The following is a 24,181-nucleotide window of genomic DNA, read 5'->3' as shown; positions in this document are numbered from 1 at the left end:
CTGGCAGGACCCTGCGTGGCACCGCATTGGACCAAAGACACAAAAGACACGTGGCAGCCCTCACAGTGGGCACGTGACCACTCTGTCCCCAGTCACACTTCCCAGAAGCCATCGACCCCGTGAGTGACGGACCCGCTTCAACCTGCGGCTGGAGCCTGTCTGTGAGATGGGGTGCTGGCCCCGAGGTGACGTTTAGGCCCAAACCCACAGCCTCCACATGGCTCCAAGCCCCCAACCAGCAGCAAGGACAGTTCGGGAATCAGGGAGGAAGCAGGAAGACCCCCACTTGTATTGTCATGACTCCCAGTGGCCCACTTGGGAACCTGTGCCCCTCTGTGCAATGTGGCCTTGCAGGTAGAGAGGCCTGGCTTCCCTTGGGAACACTTCTACCAGAGGACACCTAGACATGGCAGGCCTCTGGTCACCTTGAGTTCCAGTTGCTAAGTGACCAACAGGTGAAGCAAAGGGATAAGCCCCCATGAGGAGGGGGCTGCAGTTACGTAATGGAGTATGTAAACAGGCAGGGGACACTTGGCACCCGGAGGATGCACTGTCTTCTCTGGTGTCCCTGCCTGATCCTGACCACACTGGTCAAGTTCAGTGGTCACGGCTTTAGAACGGCATACGACCAGGAATGTGGACCAGCAGGGTGAGTGTCCCTGCGCCCCACCAGGTAAGCCACCTGGAGGTGCTCACCTGAGAGCAGGCTGTTAGGGGGAGCCAGTGGGAGCCAGCTACAACCCGAGACCCCGGAGCAGCTCAGGCTACCCTTCGCCCCTCCGGTGAACACATGCAATCTCCCCAGTCTCTTCCCTGCTTAGGAGGCAAAGGTACCTCAGGGTGGACTGTAGTGGACACAGACTGGCCAGCTCCCTGATCCAGTGGAGACAGCTGCATTCTCAGCTGCCGATGACGTTGGCAGCACACAGCTCTCTGCCAGATCCCTGTCCAGGGACTGCCCTCGGCCTAAGGAAGCGGACTGAGGGGAGGGCAGCTCCCGCCCACAGGGTGCCACCTGCCTCCTCGCTGAGGGACCTTCCCGGCTCCAGCGCTCCCCCGGGCTTGGTGACCGTGGCGGTTCCCCTCCTCCCTGCACAGCCTTCCTTCTGCCCATGCAGTCCCCAGTCGCCGCCTTCTGCAACCAGTTTTGGAGCGGCGGAGTTTTCTGGTTTTCACCGTGATCTTTGAAAACACCCACCTGAGGCTACCAGCTTTGTGGGGTCTTGGGTGCTCCCTCGCTGCCCTTGACTTCAGCCTCCTCAACGTGATGTGACGGCTCCTTTACTTGCTGGCAGCTCGGGCTATAGCCACTGTCATTTCAGGCCACGATTGAGTGAGCTTCCTTCCTTCAGTGAACACGCCGGTCTCTTTCAGCTGGAGAACTCTGCACATCTCGTTCTGTCCCTAGAATACCCTCAGACCCTTCGGTGTGGACAGCTTATCCTGAAAAGTCTCAGCTTCATTTCTTCCAGGGACTGGTCCCTCGAAGCCCTCACAAGTCTGGACGTCACCTCTACGCATTCACAGCCTCCTAAACTTCCTCTCTTGTGCCTCCCAGAATACAGTATTTTAATAATTGGTTTTTTCTCTTGCTTTGCATTTTTTATTTGTTCTAATGAGTTACACATGACAGTAGAATGCATTTTGATGCATCTATACACAAATGGAGCACAACTTCTATTCTTCTGGTTGTACATGATGTATGTAGAATCACATCAGTTGTGTAATCATATAGGTACGTAGGGTCATAATGTCCGATTCATTCTACTGTCCTTCCTCCCCCCCCACCCCTTCCCCTTACTCTCCTCCTAACCCAAAGTACCTCTGTTCTTCCCTAGCATCTGTCCCCATTGTGAATTAGCACCTGCATATCAGAGAAAACATTTGGTCTTTGGTTCTTTGGGATTGGCTTATTTTGCTTAGCATGACATTCTCCAGCTCCATCCATTTATCAGCAAATGCCATAATTTCTTTAAGTCTGAGTAATAGTCCATTGTGTATATATACCACATTTAAAAAAAATCCATTCATCTGTTGAAGGGCACCTAGGTTGGTTCCATAGTTTAGCTATTATGAATTGAGTTGCTATAAACATTGATGTGGCTGTGTCACTGTAGTATGTTGATTTTAAGTCCTCTGGGTATAAACTGAGGAGTGGGATAGCTGGGTCAAATGGTGGTTCCATTCCCATTAAATTGCTTTTTCTATACACTAGATTACAAACTTCATGAGGACAGAGGCCAGATCTATCCTGCTGCATGCTCAAGATACCTCATGTGACGCGTGCACATAACAGATACTTTATAAATTCTTATGGAGCATCCCTATTTGTCCTTATTTCCATTGCTGAGGAGAAATGAAGAGTTAGCTGAGACATGGTTGGAAGGCATGTGAGGTGAATCCAGATTCCAGCCCTCCCTGTCCCTGTGATTGAATGATTGTCTCCTCCAACTCATGTTGAATCAGCTGATTGTGACAGTAATGAAAGGGGGGTCTCTAAGAGATGGAATCCTGCGGGCTTACCCTCTCGGGTGGGGTTGGTGCCATTTTAAAGGACTGTGTTTGGCCGCTCTGGCCCTTCCGCCTTCCACCACGGGACAGGGTGGCAAAAAGACCTGCCAGTTGTGTGTCCCTGTGTTCAGGCTGCCTGGCCTCCAGGACTCTGAGCCAATACATTTCCATTCTTTCTAAGTGAATAGTCTCTGGTATTTTTTTATAGCAGCAAAAAGACCCAGACAAATATGTTTGAATTAAAAAAAAAATTCTTAGCATTTAAAAATACACATTTGTCTTGGATATTATGAACACTTAGATTTTAGGTACTAAAAAAATCAAATTGGGAACCTGGTACTATTGGACCCTGGTACTATTGTGTCCCTCAAATGGCCCATGAGTTAAAGGTCCCCTTGGTGTTGCTATTGGGAGGTGGCAGAATCTTTCAGGGATGGGGACCTGTGGGAGTCCTTAGTCCACTTGGGCTCACAGGATTGTTATCTAGTCTCTCCTCTCCCTTTTTTCTTTTTCTGCTTCCTGGTCATGAGGTGAGTGGTTTGCCATGGTATAGACTCCGCACCATTGCCAACCAGCTCACCTACCAGAGGTTCAAGGCAATGGGTCTACCTGATGAAATCTCTAAAACTGTGAGACAAAAACCAACATTTTTGCTTTGTAAGTTACTTATCTCAGGTATCTTGTTATAGTGATGGGAAGCTGACTAACAGGCCCACATCTCCGCTTGGCACACACTGACTGGAGCTGAGGAGCTGTGCAGCAGCTGCCCCTTTGACAGGCCACACACTCCAAGGTTTCAGACTCTACTTTGGGCCTGTGTATGACTATGCACAGATTAATTAATGTTTTGACCTGTTTTTGTTATTGCTGTTTTAATAGGAAAGACAGCGAAGAGTGAACAATGTCTTTGTATCCCTATCAAAATATTGGGAGGTCCCTGATTTGAATCAAGCCTACTTCATTCATTAAGAGTCTGGTCTCTCCTAGTGTGTGAGTCTTCTATCCCATCTCTCTTTTGCACTACAGAGCAACCAGGAGGAAGACTTGACATACTGTTGCTGCTTCATGGGGCTGGAATGGTCCCCGGTCCCGCCTGCTGCAGCTGCCACATGCCCAGGCACAACAATCACCTGGTGCTCATCTGCTTTGCTGCCCTGCAGGCCTCTCTCCCTCCCGAGCCCTTGCCTAGAATCATAGTTTATCACAGAGACTTGTGGTGAGGTTGAAGACAAGAAGGCACATTTGGAAGTGCTTTGCGAACAAGTCCTCAGCAAGCGTACTCGCTGACTTTTATCCCAGGCGAGATGGTGGCTTTACTCTCCTATTTCTGGAGGCCCATGGAGGAAACTGTGTTTTACTATGGGAATCTTATTTCTCAAATGATTACTGAAACAGAACCCAGTTTGGAAGCAATTGCCCATTTTTTTTAGAGGTGCTTTCTCAGCTTCCTGGGTTTGAAGGAGGGAGTCCGCTCATCCAGTCTGCGTTCAGTGAGTACCTATCATGTGCCAGGCCTGGGGGAAGATTGACAGGCAGGTGCCACTCCTGCCCTAGCAAAGCTCAGCCTTCCAGGGGGAAGAGGGGAACAATACTTCAGTTGTCTCAAGGCTTAGTGGAGGCGGTGGAGTGTGTAGATGGATGGCTTCGTGGAGGAGGAGACATCTTGTCTGGGTCTTGAGGGTTGAGTAGGAGCCGCAGCAGGCGGGGTTGGGCATGTTCCTTAGGCCCAGGAGGATTGTTATCCAGAGAGAGCAGTCACCGCTCCCAAGCCACTGGATCTGGTGTAGTCACTGAAATTGAGTTCCTTTGTGGCTTTAGATAGCATCATTAAAAATCAGGATGCCTCAGTTTGCCCTTCTGTTAAATAGGAAGAGTAGTAACATCAAGGACTTGGAACCACTGGAGAGCTCATTGATTTATGTGGTTTGCAAGAGCAAGTGGTTAGTTATAGTTATTAGAAAGCCTCTGGGGACCCGGCAGGGAACAGAACAGGGAGGAGACCAAGCAGGCGAGAGCCAGAGGAGGTGCACAGGGCCGGATTCTCATTAGCTTGTGATGGATTGATCTTCTGTCACTGATTTCCCAAACTCTCAGCAGATTCAACTTAAAGCTTGTTCAATATTTTAAAACCAATTTAAAACCAATTTTTGAGTTTGCTTTTTTTTTTTGAAAAAAATTATTGCATTAATCAAAAAATGCATTAAGTTTTGGGTCAAGCCGCCCAAGGGATGGGAAAAGCTGATTGGGCCCGGGGGAACGGGCTTGCCTGGCTGGAGAGGGTAATATCAAAGAACAGAAGCCAATCAACGCTGAAGGGAAGAGCGTGGGGAGCAGCCACAGGTGGCTGAGAGGGAAACCTGGCGAGTGAATTGAGTGGAAAAGGAGGGTGGAGAGGACCCAGGGGGAGCTGCTGTGTCAGCCAAGCTCATTCACCTGAGCATCTAAAGCCTGCACTTCCCAGGGAACTGCAGAGGCCGTCCTCCATGAGATCACTGTATTTTGGGAGAAATGTAGGGGACAGAAAGGAAGGGGCTCCAATAAAATACAAACCCTTCATTCCACTGCCAAGTGGAACTGGGCCTTCAAGTTTGGTGGTGTTGCTTGTTGGGTTCAGCAACTAGGGTTGAAATAAGGAGACTCTGGAGCCCCGGCAGAGAATGTTCTGGTTATTCTGTATTCTTTTCCTCTCTGCCCTGACCTGCAGGCTGACTCTCACGAGTTCCCCAGGTCCCTGTGGCTGGTTTCCCGCTGGACCTGGCCCCTGGGAGACGACAGTAAGAACTCAGAAGGTGGACGAGGGAAGTTGAGATGTCCCTCCATGTTCTCATCTGCTTGGAGCCCATTTCTGGCAAAGCTGGACCCTCTGTGGTTACTGCTCCTGTCATGAGGACCCTCCTCTGCAGCTCCAGCTCATGGGGTTCATGATGGACATTTCCTCTGGCTGTCCTCTGGCCTACTGTGGTCATGGCTCCCACTGGTGCCAGACTCCTTTGGCTTGGTTCTCGGGATCTTACCCCACTGCGGGGGGGTCAACCCTTCCATTAATACCTCTCCATGTGCCCATCTGAGTTGGATTCACTTCCCTGTGGAACCCTAATTGATTCAGAGACTTAGGGGAAATGGCAGCAAACCCCACATTGTCCTCAGGGACAGTGGGCCCATTTGATATTGTCGACCTTCTGCTTTAGGTCAGCGGGTTGGTCTGGTATGTGTGTAGAGGAGAGGAGGCTGGCTCTGTCATCGGAGGGAGGCAGAGCAGGAGGGGCTCATGGTGGGGAGGCCTAGGAGCAGGGCCACGTCCCCCTGCGTTGTGTGGGAGAGCCCCGGTCTGGACTGTCTCTACCTCCTTGGAAGGCCTCTCACGTGGGTTGCTGGCACTGCCCTGTGGGACCTGCTGAGAAATGGAGGCGCCACCAGGGCAGGGCTTTGCCTTGCTCTTCATTCCCAGGACTTAGAACAATGCCTAACATATCAGAGGCGTTTCAATACATATTTGTCAAGTGGAATAATGTCTTTTTCATTATAGATGCTCCTCCCTTCAACAAGCACCTATTCTGTCTTGGGCGTGGCGATCAGGGATGGATGAGTCTAGTTGAAGAGGTCCTCCTGCAACCTTTGCCCGTGCAGGGCCTACTTCTGGAATGCTCATTGTTCCTAATCTGCTTCCTCTTGACTGCTCTGAGCTATTTTCCCTGACTTCTGGGAAGTGTGATGCAGACGTATGTATTTGCTAAGCCTTGGTTTGGCATATTGCTGTTAATCATTCATTTTCCTGAGCATCTTCCCCATGGCTTCCCTTAAAGCCTCTGAAGGGAGATGTACTTACCTGCATTTCGCAGGAGAGTCTAGCGGGCTGTTGGCCCATACAGAGGCTCGAATCAATGTGTGCCAATTGACATTGTAGACACAGCTCCTTTACTACTGGCTACCTGTGCTCAGGGGTCATCTTCTGCTTTATTGTTCCCATATTTCTGAGTTGAACATTAAGGTTTTAATGACATTAAAATACAAAACAAACTTCAACACCAAGGTTGACTGGTTCTTCATGAATGGAGAATGAGAGGGACCACAGGGCAGTCAGGTGCCTGGATGTGTCAGAGTAAGTGACTCACTCCTCCTCTTACTATGCTGTTTTCAAAGAAATAGATGCAAACTTATCACTTCTTGGAAGCCCTTGTCTCTGTGGTCCAAAGAGCACGTGGTCGTGAATTGCTAGACTAATCCCATTTCCCAGAACCACAGGCTCATCTTCCTGGCTGCAGTGACCCCAACGCAGAGGGTCTCAGGGCCTCTGTCATTCCTGATGTAAGTACTAGAGAGTTTGCATCTTAATTTCCTTGAGCTAAAATAAATCAAGGAACATTTACTCCTCTGCTATGGAAATGACAGCTCATTTCTAAATTCCTGATATGCTCATGGTCACCAATTTAGGAGCTGATGAGAAGGCCCAATTCACTAATTACATTTATTCGGTTATGCTAATTTTGGATAAACACATCCACAGAATACCCTATAGGGATACACTTCTTTATGCTCTGGTTTCAGATCATTCAGGTCTTTAACATTCTCCACTATAAAATTAAAATGTTCTATAATTTCTGTGTCTATTTACTAGGTTCCCGTCAATGAAATGACTAGAGGATTTATCTGCATAGATTTAGTGTTTAGACCCTTGTTAACATCTATATTAAGAGAAAAATAATGAGCGAATTCATCAACTGTGCTGAGCCTTTTTCTTCTTTCCCCTAAGATTTGGTTGATCATAATTAATAAATATAAGAGGATGCATTTGCATTTCCCCAAGCCTGGCCTAGCACATTGGAAAGTAAGGCTCAGGAAACACGGTATTTGCTTCATCAGGACTGGGATGCACTTTAGCCTAGTTCATGATTTTGCTACAAATGCCTTCCTTCCACATTCCATTATCCCTGGACAGGCCCCCACTTAGGATGGTTTTGATTTTTCTACTTACGGTGGTGTGAAAGCAGTTCACACGCAGTAGAAACCATGCTTGACATTGTGAATTTCGATCTTTCCCTAGCTGGCGATATGCGGTGCCACCTTCTCTGGTGATGCTGGACAGCACAGTGAGCCACAGCTCCCAGTCAGTCCCAGGGTCACAGTGGGACAGCCCAAAAGACAGTATGCATAGTGACGCTCGGTAGGTGGGGGCGTTCAGGGCACTTCTGAGTTCACACTGTTATCAATTTAGGATGTTCATCAGGTTCAATCCTGATCACAAGAGGAGGCCCATCTGAACATGTCATTCACAGTTTTCACCAAAAATTCGAAATGAGTCAGGTGTGGTGGCCCACACCTGTAATCCCAGTGGTTCAGGAGGCTGAGGCAGGAGGATCCTGAGTTCAAGGTCAGTGTCGGCAACTTAGTGAAACCCCAAGCAACTTAGTGAGACCTTGTCTCTAAATAAACTATAAAAAAGGGCTGGAGATGTGGATCAGTGATTAAGCAACCTGGGTTCAATCTCTGGTACCGGGTGGGGGGATTGAAACAAGGCATTTGAAAAATAAAAGTAAGGCCAGCATTGACTTCTGTGATATAGAGACTGTTAAATTGCTTTATCTCCCCTCTAAATGCTCTGATCATGCACTTGAATCCAACCTCTATCCTGAATTCCTTTAGGGAGAAAGTATCATGGGAAGTGCAGATACCCCAAATGCCATTGGAAGTCTGTACTGTCCCCTGAGAAGGCTCGTCCTGCATGCGAGAGGCCAGAGCCCAGTTCCCAGGGTTGTTGACTGTCTGTCTGCTCCTGGGTTTCAGAGAGGAACTCTGAGAACCTCCAGGAAGTGGCTGCTTCCCCGCTCCCCCCGTCGCCGGAGCCCCAGTGAGGGACAGTGGCCGCCTTACCTGTTCAGCGGCTCCCGAGGCTTCAAACAGGGCGCTGCATTCACCCTCATGGTGCTGTTCTCTACAGTCCCGGCAAAAGACAAACTGCAAAAGAACACCGTGCGTCAGGAGCGCTGCGCTGCGCGGCCAGGACCCTTCTCCCCTTTCCAAACTCATCATCATGTCCGCTCCTCTGACTTTTGTGATGATTTCTGTGCCAAATTACTTTTTGCAAAACGAAATCGAGTTGTATTCTGATGAGCTTGCCCACTCTCTAAAGCGCGTTCCAAGCACCTTAGCAGCCTTAGGAAGATGGATGAGTCCCGTTTCCTTTCTTCCGCCCAGGGGAGGAGATCGCAATGCAAATAAGACTTTGTAGCAAAGTCTTCTTGGCGTTAGAAAACAAGGAAAGCAAGCGCATCCCAGGGTTTTACACTCCATGTTTATTTATGTACAGAGAAGATTTCTTTGTCTGTGTCAATGGACTTACTTTGTATTGAAAGCCTGTAATGAAAAGAGATGGGCTGTTAAAGGCCAAAACCCCCGTTCATATGTTTACGTCTTAAACCCGGTACCTCCGCGGTGACTGCATGTGGAGACTGGGCCCTCAAAGCGGTCATTAAAGTGAAATGAGGTCACTAGGGCAGGCTCTGATCCAGCCTGACTGGTCTCCTTGCAGGAAGAGGAGGTCTGAACACAGTCAGGTCATCCACCAGGGGATGACCACGTGAGGACCCAAGAAAGCGGCCCTCTGTGCACCAGGAGAGGCCTCGGAAGAAACCCATCCTTGGTACCTCGGTCTCCAACTCCCCCTCCAGGATGAGGAGAAAACAAATTTCCGTTGTCTCAGTGTGTGGGCTTGGTTCTGGCAGCTCAGCCAGCTCAAGCCCGCTCCTCCACCAGTGGCTCACGGGGCTGTGTCGGCCGCCCTGGGCTCTGTCTGCAGCCCGCCCCACGAGCGGACACCCAGGAGCCCCTGCTGGCCCTCCATCTTACAAAGGAGGACACGGGAAAAGTGGGCGCCTGCTGGGTTCGTGAAGGCTGTGTGTCTGGCCCCCAGACAGTCTGCCACATTGTCCACGGTTGCTGCTGAGGCTGGGGGGAGGGTCTGCAGCTGACAGCCTGGTGGTGTCGTCCCTCCTGACCCCAAGACACCCTGGGAAAGCCGCCCAATGTCTAGAACACTCAGAAGAGCTCCAGAGCCTTGGGCGCCTCGGGCTGCCTATCCACCACATCAGCCAGGCCTTAAATTCTGCTTCGGATAAGACGAATATGAACAGAAAAACCAAAACAAAACCAACAGGAAGTGGACGATACCAGCTGTACTCCAGAGGACAGCACTGTGCGCAGTAAGAGCAGCCCGCCGGCCACTTACCCTTCAGCCTGTCTCCGCGGGAACACCCCTCTCTCTACGTCCAGTTTCTTGTTTTAAAACCCAATCTGAAAATCTTTTGAATCTCAGGATATAAGAAACAGAAAAGGAAGGCCTTTTAGAATGCAATGGCCTCTCCAGAGAGATGCCACCGTCCAGCCTCAGGTACTGAGTGTTCCTTACCCCACTGCTGGGGGCCAGATTTCTGTGTTTCAGAGTTTGGGTTTTTTTGAATCTTTGACTATTTCCATGTGCACGCTGAGATACCTTGGAGATGGGACCCAAGTCAAAACATGAAACTAATTTGTTTTGTATATACCATGCGCGTGCGTGCGCACACACACGCACAGCCTGAGGGTGACTGTATACAATGTATTCAGTGAGCCTGTGCTGGGACGGTGGCCAGTCACGTGTGTGGAGCTTTCCACTTGCAGCATGATGTCAGTGCTCCAGAAGTTTTAGGTTTTGGAATTGAGGTTAGGGATGCTCAAACTGCACGCTCGTCCATCTCTCAGTAGAGACTGGACTCAAATGTTGAGGATGTTAACTTTGGTTAAAGGTTCGGGTGGTGGGAGAGGGTGGTGGGGATGCCTTCAAACCAGTCGCCAGCAAGTGAGGAACAAAGTCCAGAGGTTCATTTTCAGAATTCAGTCTTAAATGTAAAATTAGTGAGGAGGTAAGAAAATCAGCTGAACAGGAAATAGAACAAATAGCTACCAGCAGTTAACACCTGAGTGTGACAGGGTCACAGCGCCTTGACAAACAGGAGACCAGGGGGGAGGGGTCACCTGGCCAACAGAGATAAACTTCCTATGTGCCAAAATGCACTCAGTCCCAGAAAGACCTTCCCGCCACCAGAGAACAGAGGGAGGGGACAGCTAAAGGTGCGTTTCTTTAAATAACCCTATAGGGACATTCGGGAAGACTGTGCACCCCTTACTGCCCGGCCAATGAGGACCTGGGGGAGGGACCTTGTGCTCTAGGGGACTGAGTGCCAATCGTGACGGTTGGAGAGCGTGCCCCCAGACACCCCATCTTGTGAGATCGCCTCTCTTTTTGCTACGCCTGTCTCTTGGTCCATCTCTGTGTTTGGACAGGTGAGCGTGCTGCACACAAGCGTCTTCAGGTTTGTCTCGGACGCTTCTTTTCAGAATACAGGCGCAGTGCTGGGTCCCAGGGGTCCCTCCTAGCTTCCCTTCTCTTATGACGGCCCTGCTCCTCTTGGCTTTGCCTTGGCCCAGTCCTGCGTGCTGTTGAAAACTGTCGTTCAGTCCTTGGGAACCCGTGACGCCATCTCACTCCTGCGTGGAGGGACGCGAGCCCCAGCTCCGGGTGTGACAGGAAAAGCGCTTCACATCCTATTAGCCAGGGGATGAGATATAAAATCAGTTTCATGGTGGAGGAACACCCTGGAGGTTGATCAGTTTGTCAGAATAAATAGGCCTTTCTTGACACAGAGACAGTAAATTCCTTTCCACTGGTAATGCAAAAAAATTCCATAAAGAATTAGCAGAAAACAAAAGCGTACAGAAATTAGAATCTTGCCACTTCAGGGTGGCAAGGAAGCAGAAGCTGCAGGAATGTGCTGGTGAAGATTTGATGTGAGCGCATCCATTTATTGGCTTTTACTCTGATAGCAAGACTTACATCTAGTATGTGGTGGGGTGGGTTCTTCCCAGGTACGCCTCTTGAATCTGTCTCATACCAGGTGGAGACATACCTAGAAGGTCTGGGGTGGAGACATACCTAGAAGGTCTGATTTGATCTTGAATGTGTTTGGGGTTTTTAATCACATTATTCAGGACTCAAGACTCAACAAGGCGAAGTATACATGCTTAGGGCTTCAGTTCTCAAACTATGCACCGAGGCACCCTGGGGTGCCATAAGGAACTCACAGGGGTACACAGGAATGTTTTTAAAATTTGAGGAAAGTACAGTGATATTCAGTATCCAATGAACACTATGAATTACTCCTGGTCATCCCAAGTTAGAGTGGAGCTGTTTCTTTTCCTTAAGTGACAATGTATCATTACAAAGCTGGTTTCTAATATTATAACAAAACTTAAGTACCAAGCAAACATCTATTTGGATCAGGGATGTGGTTATTTAAGAATAAAATAAAATATAGATTTATATATTTTTTAAATTGATGTGAACTATCTTTTCAGATTGTTATTTTCTTATTGTGTTATTTGGACCTAAATCTTTAAAGACAGGATCTGTTAGGTGAGACAAACAGGCAGCCATGTAGTCCTTGACAAAGTTGTAAAAAATACATATACCGGAGAAAAGAAAGATTTTTTTAAAACAAATGGTGCTGGGAAAGATTTTTTTAAAACAAATGGTGCTCTTACCCTACAAAAGAGTCAACTCAAAATGGATCAAAACCTAGGACGAGACCAGAAACTATTCAACTCCTAGAGGAGAGCGTAGGGTAGGGTCAACATTCCAGCCGTTAGGCACAGACAACAACTTCCTCAACAGGGCTTCTAATGCTCAGGAAATAATGCCAAGAGTTAACAAATAGGATGGCATCAAATTAAAAAGCTCTGCATAGCAAAGGAAGCACTTAAGAATGTGAAGAGAGAATCTAGAGAATGGGAGAAAATCCTTGAGGCTTTGTTAGCTACTCTTGACAGAAGATTAATATCAAGAATATACAAAGAACTCAAAAAATTTAACACCACAAAAACAAATGACCCAAATGAACTAAACAGCCACTTTCTAAAAAGAAGAAATACAAAAGGCCAGAAAACATATGAAAAAAATATTTAACAGCATTAGCAATTAGGGAAATGCAAATCAAAACTACACTCAGACTTCATCTCACTTCAGTCAATATGGCAGCCATCAAGGACACAAATAATAAATGCTGGAGAGGATGCAGAGAAAAAGGAGCACCCTTACTCTGATGGTGGCATTGCAAATTAATACAAGACTGTGGGAATCCGTATGAGGACACCAGCGGTACCACCCCCCAGTATTTATTCTAAAGAATGGAAGTCATTAAACTACAGCTACTACATTAAACTATACTACTACATGTTTGTAGTAGTATAATTCCATGATGAATGGATACAAAAATGTGGTATTTACACACACAATGGGGTTTTATTCAGCTATAAAGAAGAATGAAATTATGTCATTTGTAGGAAAATGCGTGAAACTTGAGACTATTATGTTAAGAGACGTAGGCCAAACTCAGAAAGTCTGGGGTCGTATGTTTTCTCTCAGCTGTGGAAGTTGGAGGCAAGCTCATGAAAATGGAAGGGAGGTCAGCAGGGGAAGGGGACCAGAGGTAGAGAGGAGGGCAGGCAGCTGGGAAGTGCTGGGGCGACTCGTGGCCCAATCATGCCGCTGGGCTGTGTGCCTGTAGGGGTAACGACCAATCCTACCACTATGAACACCTGTAACGCATCAGTAAGAGTACGGGGGAGCCCAGCACTGTGAGGTCTCTGTCTTTTGGCCTCAGAGGTACCACAAAAATTGTCCTGAGTTGCTAAGAGTGGGGCAAACACAAGGAATTTGGGGGACTGACTTCGGTGGATACAAAGACTCCTTGAGAGGGTGTTTGGGGAGGAGACGGACCAGCATGAACAAAGCTTCATGGGGCACGTGGATCTTGGTTTGTTTTTGAACTTTTTAAATTGGTGCATTACAGTTGCATATGGCAGTGGAATCTTTGTTCCATATTTGCAATGCACACAATCTAACAATAAAATTTGGTCACTTTCATTGCCCAGTACCTCCCTGTTGCCTTCCCTCCTCTGTCCCCCGCCCCCTCCCGCTACTCTACTGTCTCCCTTCTGTTTTCTGATCCCCAACCCCCTCACCTTTTCCCCTCTCCCTCTATTTCTGCACCTGGTAGTAAACACACACGTGTGGGGCTTTCTGGGACCAACAATGTGCAACTCACGTGGGGTTTGCCGTCGCTTAACCATGGCCTTCCCCTTGCTGGAGCTCCCTTAAGACCTGAGACGCCTCTCCAAACCACAGGAGTGGATGTGAACTGCGTGCCAGGGACGGCCCTCCCCTTGTGGGGTCTGCCTCCCCTGGACCGGCTTCTCTTGAGAAAGGTCGACAAATGCCACTCCTGTTCACAGGTTTTCTTAAAAGAATTTAAAAATGTCTTTTAAAGATGATAAAGGTAATACACACGCATTCTTTTATTAGATTTTCTTAGCAAGCAATCACATGCATGGACCGGCGAGCTCCTGGGGTGTCACCGTCAGCTTGGCCTGGCCAGTCTCCAGCTTGCCAGTCGAGTGCTGATCCAGGTACTGCTGGGAGGTGTCGTGTAGATGTGAGATCTGCAGTCAGGTGGCTTTAAGTAGGGACATTGTCCTGGGTGGGTCCCATTCAATCCATCGGAAAGACAAAGAAGCAGACAGAGGAGGTCAAGATTCTACCTTTGGACCGCGGCATGAGGCAGTGCCCAAGAGTTCCAGCCTGCCCTTCCTGAGGCCTGCCCTGTCCTGTAGAACCTGCCTACCCAGCCCCCAAAGCCACGTGAACCATTTCCTTGCAGTCGATCTCTTTATATTATGCGTCTGTGTCTGTGTCTGTGTAGGTTGATAGTCACACAGTTATATATGCATGTGCATGTGCACACACACACACACACGTTAGTGTACCATCTGGGTCTGTATACCATATCACGTATACGTGTGTGTGTGTGTGTAGGCATACACCCACATGTATGTATGCATGCATGAATATTTATATACATATATTTAGGTATAAACCATGTACACACATGTGTGTATGTAAAAAACCATCCAACTGGTTCTGCTTCTCTGGTAGCGCCTGGCTGACAAAGCTTCTGTAGAAAAAATTAAAATAGGTCAGTTTATTCCCTGTCTTTCACAAAAGGACTGATACAAAAAAACAATGATTTAAACCTTCTGTTATTTACCAAAGTGTAGCTCAACTCCTCCACTTTTTTAAATTCCAAGCAGCCAGATGACAAATTCCCCTCATAACTCAATGCCAGGAAAAAGGTCATCACTTCCAGTGTGATTGTTTACTTTTATTTGACAAAGACCTAGTGAACTTGGTAATTCAAGGCTGCCAACCAATGCCATCCAATGATGGCAGACACGGAACCCAATGCATCATCCTCCAGAAGGTTTTCAAGGCGGGAGAGGGTGCCGAAGCGCTCGTTCGACTCTAGTAATCGGCGCATCCCAAGTGCCCAAGGTGAATATTAAAAACGCACAGACAATTGAATAAAGGCTAAATTCCATGAGCCATTTTTCTTTAACTAAGTATAGCTGAACCATTCTTAGCACTGAAGTCTTATTTTTGCCTTGCGACCCACACGTGTTGAGGACAGTCATGCACCACAGATTCCATGTTAGCCAGTGACGGGCCCTCCACACACGATGGCCCCTGAGGCTGCAGATGTCAAAGCAATTCCCAACCAGTGAGGGCACAGCCTGAGGAGAGGCCAGACGAAAGGGAGCTGAGGGAGAAGGACAGAGAGAACCCCGAGAACACCCACCCGCAGGCTCCTGGGGAGTTCTCACAGACCTGGGCAAGAGCACCCAGCACTGATGGGCTTCCATGAGCAGAGAGGAGGGTTCACAGGGTATTTGGCGCTCACGGTCAAGCCTAAGATGAAATGAAGGAGCAGAGCCAGCGACCACCTGGGCATATTGCTGAAAAGACACCTCTTCCGGAAGAGCCTTGGACAGGTCCCTCAGGAGGACTCCAAGAGGCCTTGTTATCACAGAAGAGGACAGCTCCATGCATGTGACTGCCCCCAAGACAGAGGGACAAGGCATGAAAGGGGCCCTGGTGATCCTGTTCCCCTGTCGGCCTGGTTAACGAGTGTGTTTGTGTCTTAGTTTTTAACAAAGTTTAAAAAATCTTAAAAAGTGTAAAAATAGAAAAAGCTTATAGAATAAGGATATAGGGAAAGAAATTTTTTGTATAGCTGTACCATGTGTTTGTTTTAAACTAAGTGTTATGGAAGAGTCGAAAGTTAAACATTAAAAAGTTGTGTGAAGTTGAAGTCACAATAAGCTCATTTATCACTGAAGAAGAGAACGTTTTTAAAAATGAAGGTAGTGCAGCGCCCGTGTGCGGTTGCTTGTCTACGGCAGAGCACAGAACGTCCTGGCCTCCCTCCTCATGCCCACCGGAGAGGACCACAGCAGCCTCCAGTCCTGCTGGCTCCATTATGCTGTGCCCTCTGCAGAGGTGCCTCTTTTAATCCTTCGTACTGCAGTTACCCTGTATCCTTCCTACGTTTAGATCCCCAAGCGCTTGCCATGGTGTGCCTGTCACATGTGGTACAGGAGCTTGCCACATGGGTCTGCAGTCCAGGGGCGACAGATGCTGCCCCCTCATCTGGTGTGTAATGGGCTGTGCATCCAGGTTTGTGTCAGCGAGCACCGGGATGCTCCCATAGTGCACATAGTGCAAAGCCACCTGATGACACATTTTTCAGAAGGAATGCCCATCCTTGCCTTTAAGATGAGTAAAATTTTTGATCTGGGTGACATGTAAAAGAATAGCATATTATGATTCATGAAATAACGTAGTAGATATTTATACATAGTTTAGGGTTTAAAAATAGAACCTTTAGGGCTGGGGATATAGCTCAGTTGGTAGAGTGCTTGCCTTGAAAGCACAGGACCCTGGGTTCAATAAACTGCACTGCAAAAAAAAAAAAAAAAAAAAGAAACTTTAAAGTCAGAGAGACCTAGCTACAGAGGCCCTTCTTTAATATCCTGTGATCTCAGCATCCTTTTGTTTTAGGATTTTGCATCTGCAAAGAAGGCAAATCTTTATGTTGGATATTTAGCACAGTTTTTAGGGCATGGTAAACCATAGATGGTTCTTTCATAGGGTCACCATGCTTTATAAGCCATATGATTCTATAGAAATACAAGTGACATGGAGCACCTTGTTCATTAAATTAAATCTCAGCATCCTGATAACAATGATCATTATAAGAAAGACTCAGGTGAAGCTGAGGCTCCTTGGCAATGCCACACTGTCAACTCCCCACGGGGTGAGGCTGCTTATGGAAGGGGATGCTGGCTGCCTCCCTCTGCTCACATGGATGAACACAGGGGTCTGTCACCGTCCATTCCCTTAGACAATCCCCACTACCAAGGAGCTGTCAGAAGTGGTCACTGTGTTCCTCCTTCCATACCACGTCAAGGGAGCAGTCCTTTGGATTGATGTTTGAGTCTGATTTCTCGTATGCCCATGTCAGGCACATTAGAAAAGGAATATATGTATATTTCCTCTTTGGAAGCATGAGAAAGAACCAGAGGAACAGTTTCTACTACGATCAGGACGTTCAAGAGACTGCTGATCAATAAAGTCGAGAGCGGGTTGGTACCTACAAGTAATGACCCTTTAAAATAAGATTTTGATCCTTAAAGTTGAATGATCTCTATATGAAAGCCCAAATTTCTTTGTGCCTGTTTTCTGTCATGACTGCATCTGTTATGAAAGCTTTCTATTATGTGCCGTTTATTTTTCTTCCACAGCTCTTGAAGTTCTGTGTTAAAAGAAGAGGAGAATCAAATACCATCTTAGGACCCCTTACTATAGTCAGGGGAAACATCAAAAGCACGAAGCACACATTTGTACTTCTTTGGGGACAGAAGACATAGAATTCTTTTCAGTACCTGACTTTCCTGAAGGTGGCGGCAGAGATATGCAAGTTCAGACTCCATGTGTTAAAAATAGCGAATCAAAAGGGTAGGGCTCCCGGTGGGGTGGCCAGCCGCTGATGTATGCAAAACTCGTACTGACAAGACAATGTCACAGAGCGGAGATGGTGTTAGATAACAATGCGCTAAAACATGATTTTGGAAAGAAGAAAGTGAAATTATTTCCTTTCAAGTACACAACATCTCAGAGTCTCAGAATCCCGTGGTGGAAGGCATTCTTAAACTGTGCCAAGCTCTAATGCAAACAGACCAAGGCGATCTTTTATGTGCAACTCCAAATGGCTAAATAAATAATTTAAGGAGGCTGGATATAGCTGGGTGCCCAAATTCCTCTGTATTTCTCAAATTCTATACTAATGCTCCAAGGATGTTTAAACAAGGCCACCTAGTTTCCCATAAAATATGGTGACATCTATCATCTTGTGTCCCCAAAGTTGCATTTGTTTTAGGTCTGCTACCTTGAAATGGTCCTTACTTCCCTTGGTTTAATTTCCATTAAAAATGGCTTTTTTTAAAAAATATTTTTTTAGTTGTAGATGGACATAATATCTTCACTTAATTTTTTATGTGGTGCTGAGGATGAGCCCAGTGCCTCACACGTGCGAAGCAAGTGCTCTACCATCGAGCTATAGTCCCAGCCCTAAAGGGGGCTCTTAAAGGAACTCTGAAAATCCCCTTTGCCTACACATCATCTGTCTCATCAGGTAGGACTATGCATCCCCCTGGTGTTTCAGTCAGTTTTAACTCACGCACTTGCTGAATGATAGAGTGGAAATGTTACGAGCATCTGTCTCAGAACCGGTGGCTCACAGTGAAGACACGGGTTCCCCTCAGCTTCTTTCGGCAGCTGAGGACCCGCTTCGCAAATGCTGTGGACAGAGCGGAGGGCGAGCATGCTCCTGGGATGGCGCTGCTGGGCCCTGCGCTGTTCAAGCTGTGGTTATGGACAAGGATATTGCAATTTACTTCCTCCGACAAAATAGTCATTTTTTAAAACTTAAAGATGTTTGTTGGACCTTTATTTTTTATTCTCTTTAACAGCTATTGAAATATAATTTGCATGGTCACATGTTTTAAAAAACAGATTATGTCTTTTTTGAATGGATAACACATATACATAAACACAAATTCAAAAGGTGTGTGTGGAAAATAAGTTTTTTTTCTCAGGCAGCCACAAGGCTTCCCAGAGACAAACGCTGTCACCTGTCCGTGTGTGCATTGTTTCAGAGATATCTTACGTATTCGAGCATGCACATATATACATATGTATGCTATTTTTAAACAAAAGTGGTATGTAAAATACTGTATGCTGCACTGTGTTCAGATCCTTGGATTTTCACTTAGTGCATCTCACAGACCTGGTGTCAGTCTCCGTGCGCAGCACATGACACCGTTCTTCCTCAACAGCAGCACATTCTGGGTGGTAGATGTGCCTTGATTCATTTCCCCAGCTACCTAAGATGAGCACTTGGGTCTTCTCAAAATTTTGCCATTACAAGCAAAGCTGCAGGATCATCCTTCTCCATTTTGCACACGTGAAAGGAAATCCGTGGGAACATTTCCAGAAGCAACGTGGCTGGGGCAGAGGGTGCATGCACGTCACATTGGGACTGCTTTTGGGAACTCCACAGCAGATATGTGACGTTCCGCTTCCTTTCCCCTCCCTAGCATGTGTGTTACTAATCACTGCGTTTGTCAAGCCACATTAAAAGAATCTCAAATAAAACCTAAGACGTTCTTTTTTTGGTGTGCTTGGGTTTGAGTGCGGGGCCTCACACTCGCTAGGCAAGAGCTTACCACTGATCCACATCCCCGACCCGCTAAGACCACCTTTTAATATGTGTTGTGTAACCACAGAGTCATACTCCCAGCCGAGGAAATAACTCCGGACCACTTCTAGTCTAATCCATGTGACTGAACCAGGGTCAAGATGGCCACTCGGTCCCTTCCCACTCGATCCCTTCCCAGCTTCTGCTGTATAGGGCCAGTTTTCTGCATGATCATCCTGACCTGAGTTTGGCCTGTGTGCTGGGGAAAGACTTTTGGTGGATTTCAACACAGGAAGCCAACACACTGGAGGTCCAGGTAGGTAGCAGATGGGGGTCACCAGGTTCCATCTCCTGTGCTGTGTCCTGGGCCTTAACTTGGCAGAACCGCCCTCAGCATGGGTTACCAGGTGGGTTAACGGCAGCCCCCCAGGGTACGCAGAAGCTGGACCAGGCACTTCTGTGGCAGTGACTCTGTTCCTAACGCCCCCCTTCCTTTCTTCTCTTTTGCCACTTTAAAGAACAATGTCTGAGGTGATGATCTCTGTCTTCCAAACTCCCAGTTACCCCTTTGGATTCATGGCTTCCCTCGTTTCCAAAGGCTAAAGGAGGATTTGGTAGCAACTGGGACCCTCGGAGGATTTGGTGACGATATTTGCACTGTCCACGTTCATCTACAGACTTGTTGGTGGGTGCATTTCAGTCTCTGAGAATTCCTGTAACATCTTGGAAGGCCTGCCCAATTTTGCTTTCAAATCAGCATTTCCCAGACCTTATGGAGCATTTGGCTCCTTCTAGAAATGGAGCCCTGGTCACAGGGTATCAAATTCAACACTACATTCAAATATTGCCATTCATTAGTGAACCCATTCAAATATTGCCATTAATTAGTGAACATGTTTGAATATGGCCATTCATTACTAAAATGCATAGCATATGTCTTCTATAATTTTTAACTGGTCTCTAATCCGTGTGACCTTATCATTTACAATCTGTAGCAAGGCACTAGACTCTGTAGAAATGATTACACTGTGCCCTGGAAAGTGTGAAATCCAAGCCATATGGCAATTTGAGCCCAATTTGTCCCATGTGCCTATGGGCATCCTTATGCTCTCCAGCACGGCAGGGGGACCAAATGCTTCCCCTGAACACCTGAGCCTGGCCCTGGGCACCTCGGGGCAGGCCAGCCCAACCACACCGGGGGTACCTTGCCAGCATGTTTTATAGGCTTTTGTCTTTGGAGGTTTTCTTTTTTTTAACTCATCAATGATCAAAAAGTCAATCAAAAATACATGGTAAATGTTTATTGAGCAGTATCATAGGTTTCTTGGGGGCCATATCTGCTCTGGCCCTCCCCACAGCCCTGACCACGGCAGTCAAGGTGTCCCCTTCAAGCATTACCTCTTTCTTATACCTTCTCTATTAGAATAGTTCCCTCCACCGAGCCGTCTGCCTACCTCCTCCTGCCTGTCTGCAGTATGCAGGTGCCTGAGTCAGGGCGCTCACAATGAGGACAGAGGAGCCGGAGGGTAACTTTCGTCACTTCAAATTCAAGTCAGCTCTAATGCCGTGTGATCTCTGGGGAGGTGCCAGGCCTCACAGAGTCACTGTCACATGGTCGGAATCCACCAACTTCTGAGGCTGCAGCCGGGTGGGCAGTACAGCGATGAACTCCTTGGGTGACAAGGGAGGGGGACCTGAGAAGGAAGCCGTCTGGCCAGGGGACTTCCTTAGTGAACTCGGAGCCCACAGGGTGGGTCCAGGGGTTAGCCAGATTCCAGTCTGGGCGTGATGGGGAGGAGAAGGCTCCGTGACAGGGCTCAGAGTTGTTTGAAAAGAGAAAAAGATGATGAAGAAAGAGAACGAAGATGCTAGAAAGGGGCTTAGGAGTGGCGTAAAGCCCCAGAGAGAGTCAAGACCTTGGAGAGCCAAATGCTCTTGAGGCTCTATGGCGGTTAAACAAGGAGGAGGACCAGGTCTTGAGGCAAGATCCTGGCGGAACTGCTGAGGAGGAGGTTGAATGAGCGAGGCCTTGCTCTGTCCCTGCTCCCCAGCTCAAGACCTTCCGGATCAGCGGAGGCCTGGAGCAGCCACTGTCGACGGGGCTGCCTGAAACACGAAGCGAGGGCTGCCCCAACGCACGCACCAGCACTAATCTAGGAGTCCCCCGATGCTGGGAACGTGGCCCCAGACCAGCAGCCCGGGCACCACCCGGGAGCCTGTGAGAAAAGTGGAGTGGCCCCCGCCCAGAAGTGCCAGGTCAGGGTCTGCACGTTCACGAGAGCCGTGGGATCATCCTGGCTGCCAAGTGCTCTGGCTCAGTCCTTAGACTCAAAGTCACCGTGTACACGCCCGGTGCCAGGCGCCCCGGGGGGATCACTCCCAGCTCCCAGGAGCCGCCATTCACCCTCCCTGCCTGCCCCTCCTCCCACAGGCCTCTCAGAGTCCTGGGTGCTGTGTGTGGACGGTCCTTCTGGGCACTCTCCCACTCAGAGAGCTCGCTCAGCCGTGTCCTCATTGTGTGACCGACCTGAAGTGCAGTGGGACAAGAGGGGTGAGCCCTGTCTGCCAGAGATGGCGGACCCCAAAAGGTACTCATCTCAAGGCTAGGGAGGTACAAGCCCTGGGGGATTCCAGGGAGGGGTGGCATGGAGTTGGAGGACACAGGGGGGTAGGAGATGCAGCTCCCAGGCAGCTGGGGTGAGGGATGGGGCTAGCGAGCGTCAGGGCTGGAGATATGTTGGCGGCAAGCTATGGGACTCTGGTGTGACGAGGGCTGTAGGGTCAGGCTGTGGTGTGGAAGCTCAGCCAGGCTGAGCCAGCTGCCTAGAGCAGTGGAGCCCAGCACCAAGCTGTGTGCCTGGGAGCGAGAAGCCGAGAAGCTCGGAGCACCCCTGCAGGGCTGATCAGGGTCCAGTCGTGGGGCAGAAGGGTCACTAAGGAGAGCAGTTTTGGTTTTGGGAGAGCATTACTAGCAGAACCCACCACAGTGGTAATGCTGCACCATTTCATCCTGTGGTTGACACCTTTGGTGAGAGGACAGGGTGTGGAAGGACACTGTCCAACTGCCACAGCAACCATCAAAGGTGTTCCAGAAGCTACAGTGAGGAGAAAGAGACAGGTGGAGCGAGCTTTGCTACCGACATCATTCGACATGTCAACCACAGGAAAGGGCCACTTTCCTGTCTCTCTTCCTAAGCTTCGGAAATCCGGTGCATTTCCCACACGCCTCCATTTGGACCAGCCCCTTTCCCAGCGCTCAGGACCCCGCGGGACGGCGCAGAACCACGAGTCCAAGGGATCATGAAGGTGGTCAGTTAAGGTACCAGAGGCAGAAGAAGCAGAACACCTTCAACATTTTGGAGGTAGGTAGGGACATCGGGAAGATAAGAAAACCAAGAGTGTTTTAATGACTCCAATTATTTAAATTCAAAGTTTTGTTTTGTTCCCCCAGTGGTGGCTACTCTACTTGTCTTCAGCCTTTGGAAGAGCGATTGGAGGTCTGTTTTGTACCTCTGTTTGGTACAGAGAACTGCAGGGGACAGAAAATGAGTCAGATTAAAGGAACCGAGGTGCCAACGTCTCCAGCAAGAGCCTCAGATTCTTCCTGCCGCACCCTCCGAGCCATTCGTTCAATTGCGCAGACAGGAAGAGCCGATCCGGGTTATCTCCGACTTCCACTGCGTCTCTGGTGTCTGCTGTTTCTGCTTGTTCACTCTGTCAAATCTTGTACTGAGGACAGATAGCGACCAGACCATTAGTCACGGGCAGACCGGCTCAGAGCACATGCGGAGTGAGTGTTTGTGCGTCTGCAGCAGCACCCTTCCTTATGGGGGACCAGGACACGTGAGTCACAGAGCTGTTCATGTTCACCTTTGACCCACGATTACCGCAGGCTCTCCCTCTAGCCAACTGGGTTAAAGACTTGCCTGTGGGTGTAAAGGCCCCAGAGCAGAGCCTTGCTCTTAGCAACTGGAATTCCACTTGTGATAGCAAAGTTGGTGAAACTTGAGTGCTTGAGAATTAATTTGGGAAGTTAGCGTTAAGATTGGGATTTCACCCTTGAAGCGAAGCACGCTCCAAGGTGGGAAGCTGACCCAAACCTCCAGAACTTCAACTCTTGCCTGATCCTGTTGCCAGGGGAGGTTAGCAGGCCCCGTGGCATCTGCATTATGAGGGTTCTGTTGAAACTCAGGTGTTCTCTGCCCCAGGTCCTCTGCCCTACATTGCTATTCATGAACATTCCAGCTTAAAGAGGTAGGCCAGCAATGAGGACCCCAGGGTCTGAGATGTTTATTCAGCCAGGCCTCCCTCAGGAGCTAAGCTGGCTAATGCTTCTGTTTGTGTTCTTGAGGGCTCAGAGCAGGTCACAGCTGGGGTTGCTTAATAATGGCAGGAGTCTTTCCCACATTATCCTCCCTGGATATGCATCTCTGCCCTGACTGCAGACAATGGTGGAAGCCAGAAACACTTACAGAGCGATTCCCATCCAGGCCTTGGCCCATCTCTGGACAGCTGTTAGCACAAGATAACGCTGGCTGGGGTCCTGAGCAGGAGCAGGAGGGCCTTCGGTGACCCGAAAGCCTTATCTCCCAGCAACACTCACACCTGCGGCGCTGCTAAATTATAAAATAAGACCCAGACTTACAAGACTCTCCCCCGGCCTGTTTTCTTCCCTGCTCCCGATCTTATTGCTTTGCTAAGGAGGTAGAAGGCAAACTAATTAAGGCAGCTAAAGAGCAGGACCTCAACTGCATTTCCCAGCTGCTGAGATAATGGGCGGCTCTCAGGTGAGTGAAGAGATGCCATTCGCCCCGCTGCCTCTTCACTAATGGCTTTTCGTCCCATAACATACAGGGATCTTCATTTAGCCAAATGACAGTGACCAGGAGAGGACCAGCGGCTCGCTCTGCAGTGCCCCTTCCAACCCTGGTTTGCTGTCACAGGGCCCCTAGCATCTGGGTTGATGATCTTCAGGGTGGAATGGTCCC

General features: G+C 48.6%; 1 protein-coding gene across 2 annotated transcripts in view; it reads right to left on the bottom strand.

Moving 5' to 3' along the window:
* The window catches only part of Prkn (parkin RBR E3 ubiquitin protein ligase), a 1,199,081-nt gene that overhangs the window by 21,760 nt on the left and 1,153,140 nt on the right, over positions 1 to 24,181 (bottom strand). For both annotated transcript variants that reach the window (XM_047557058.1, XM_047557059.1), the window contains exon 10: positions 8,380 to 8,463. In XM_047557058.1, coding sequence (XP_047413014.1) covers positions 8,380 to 8,463 — 84 coding nt within the window. The remainder of the gene's footprint in view (positions 1 to 8,379; positions 8,464 to 24,181) is intronic.

Source organism: Sciurus carolinensis, chromosome 7 (assembly GCF_902686445.1).
Source record: "Sciurus carolinensis chromosome 7, mSciCar1.2, whole genome shotgun sequence".
Lineage (NCBI taxonomy): Eukaryota > Metazoa > Chordata > Mammalia > Rodentia > Sciuridae > Sciurus > Sciurus carolinensis.
The sequence above is the reverse complement of the archived record's forward strand: the minus strand, read 5'-3'. Positions and strand labels throughout refer to the sequence as shown.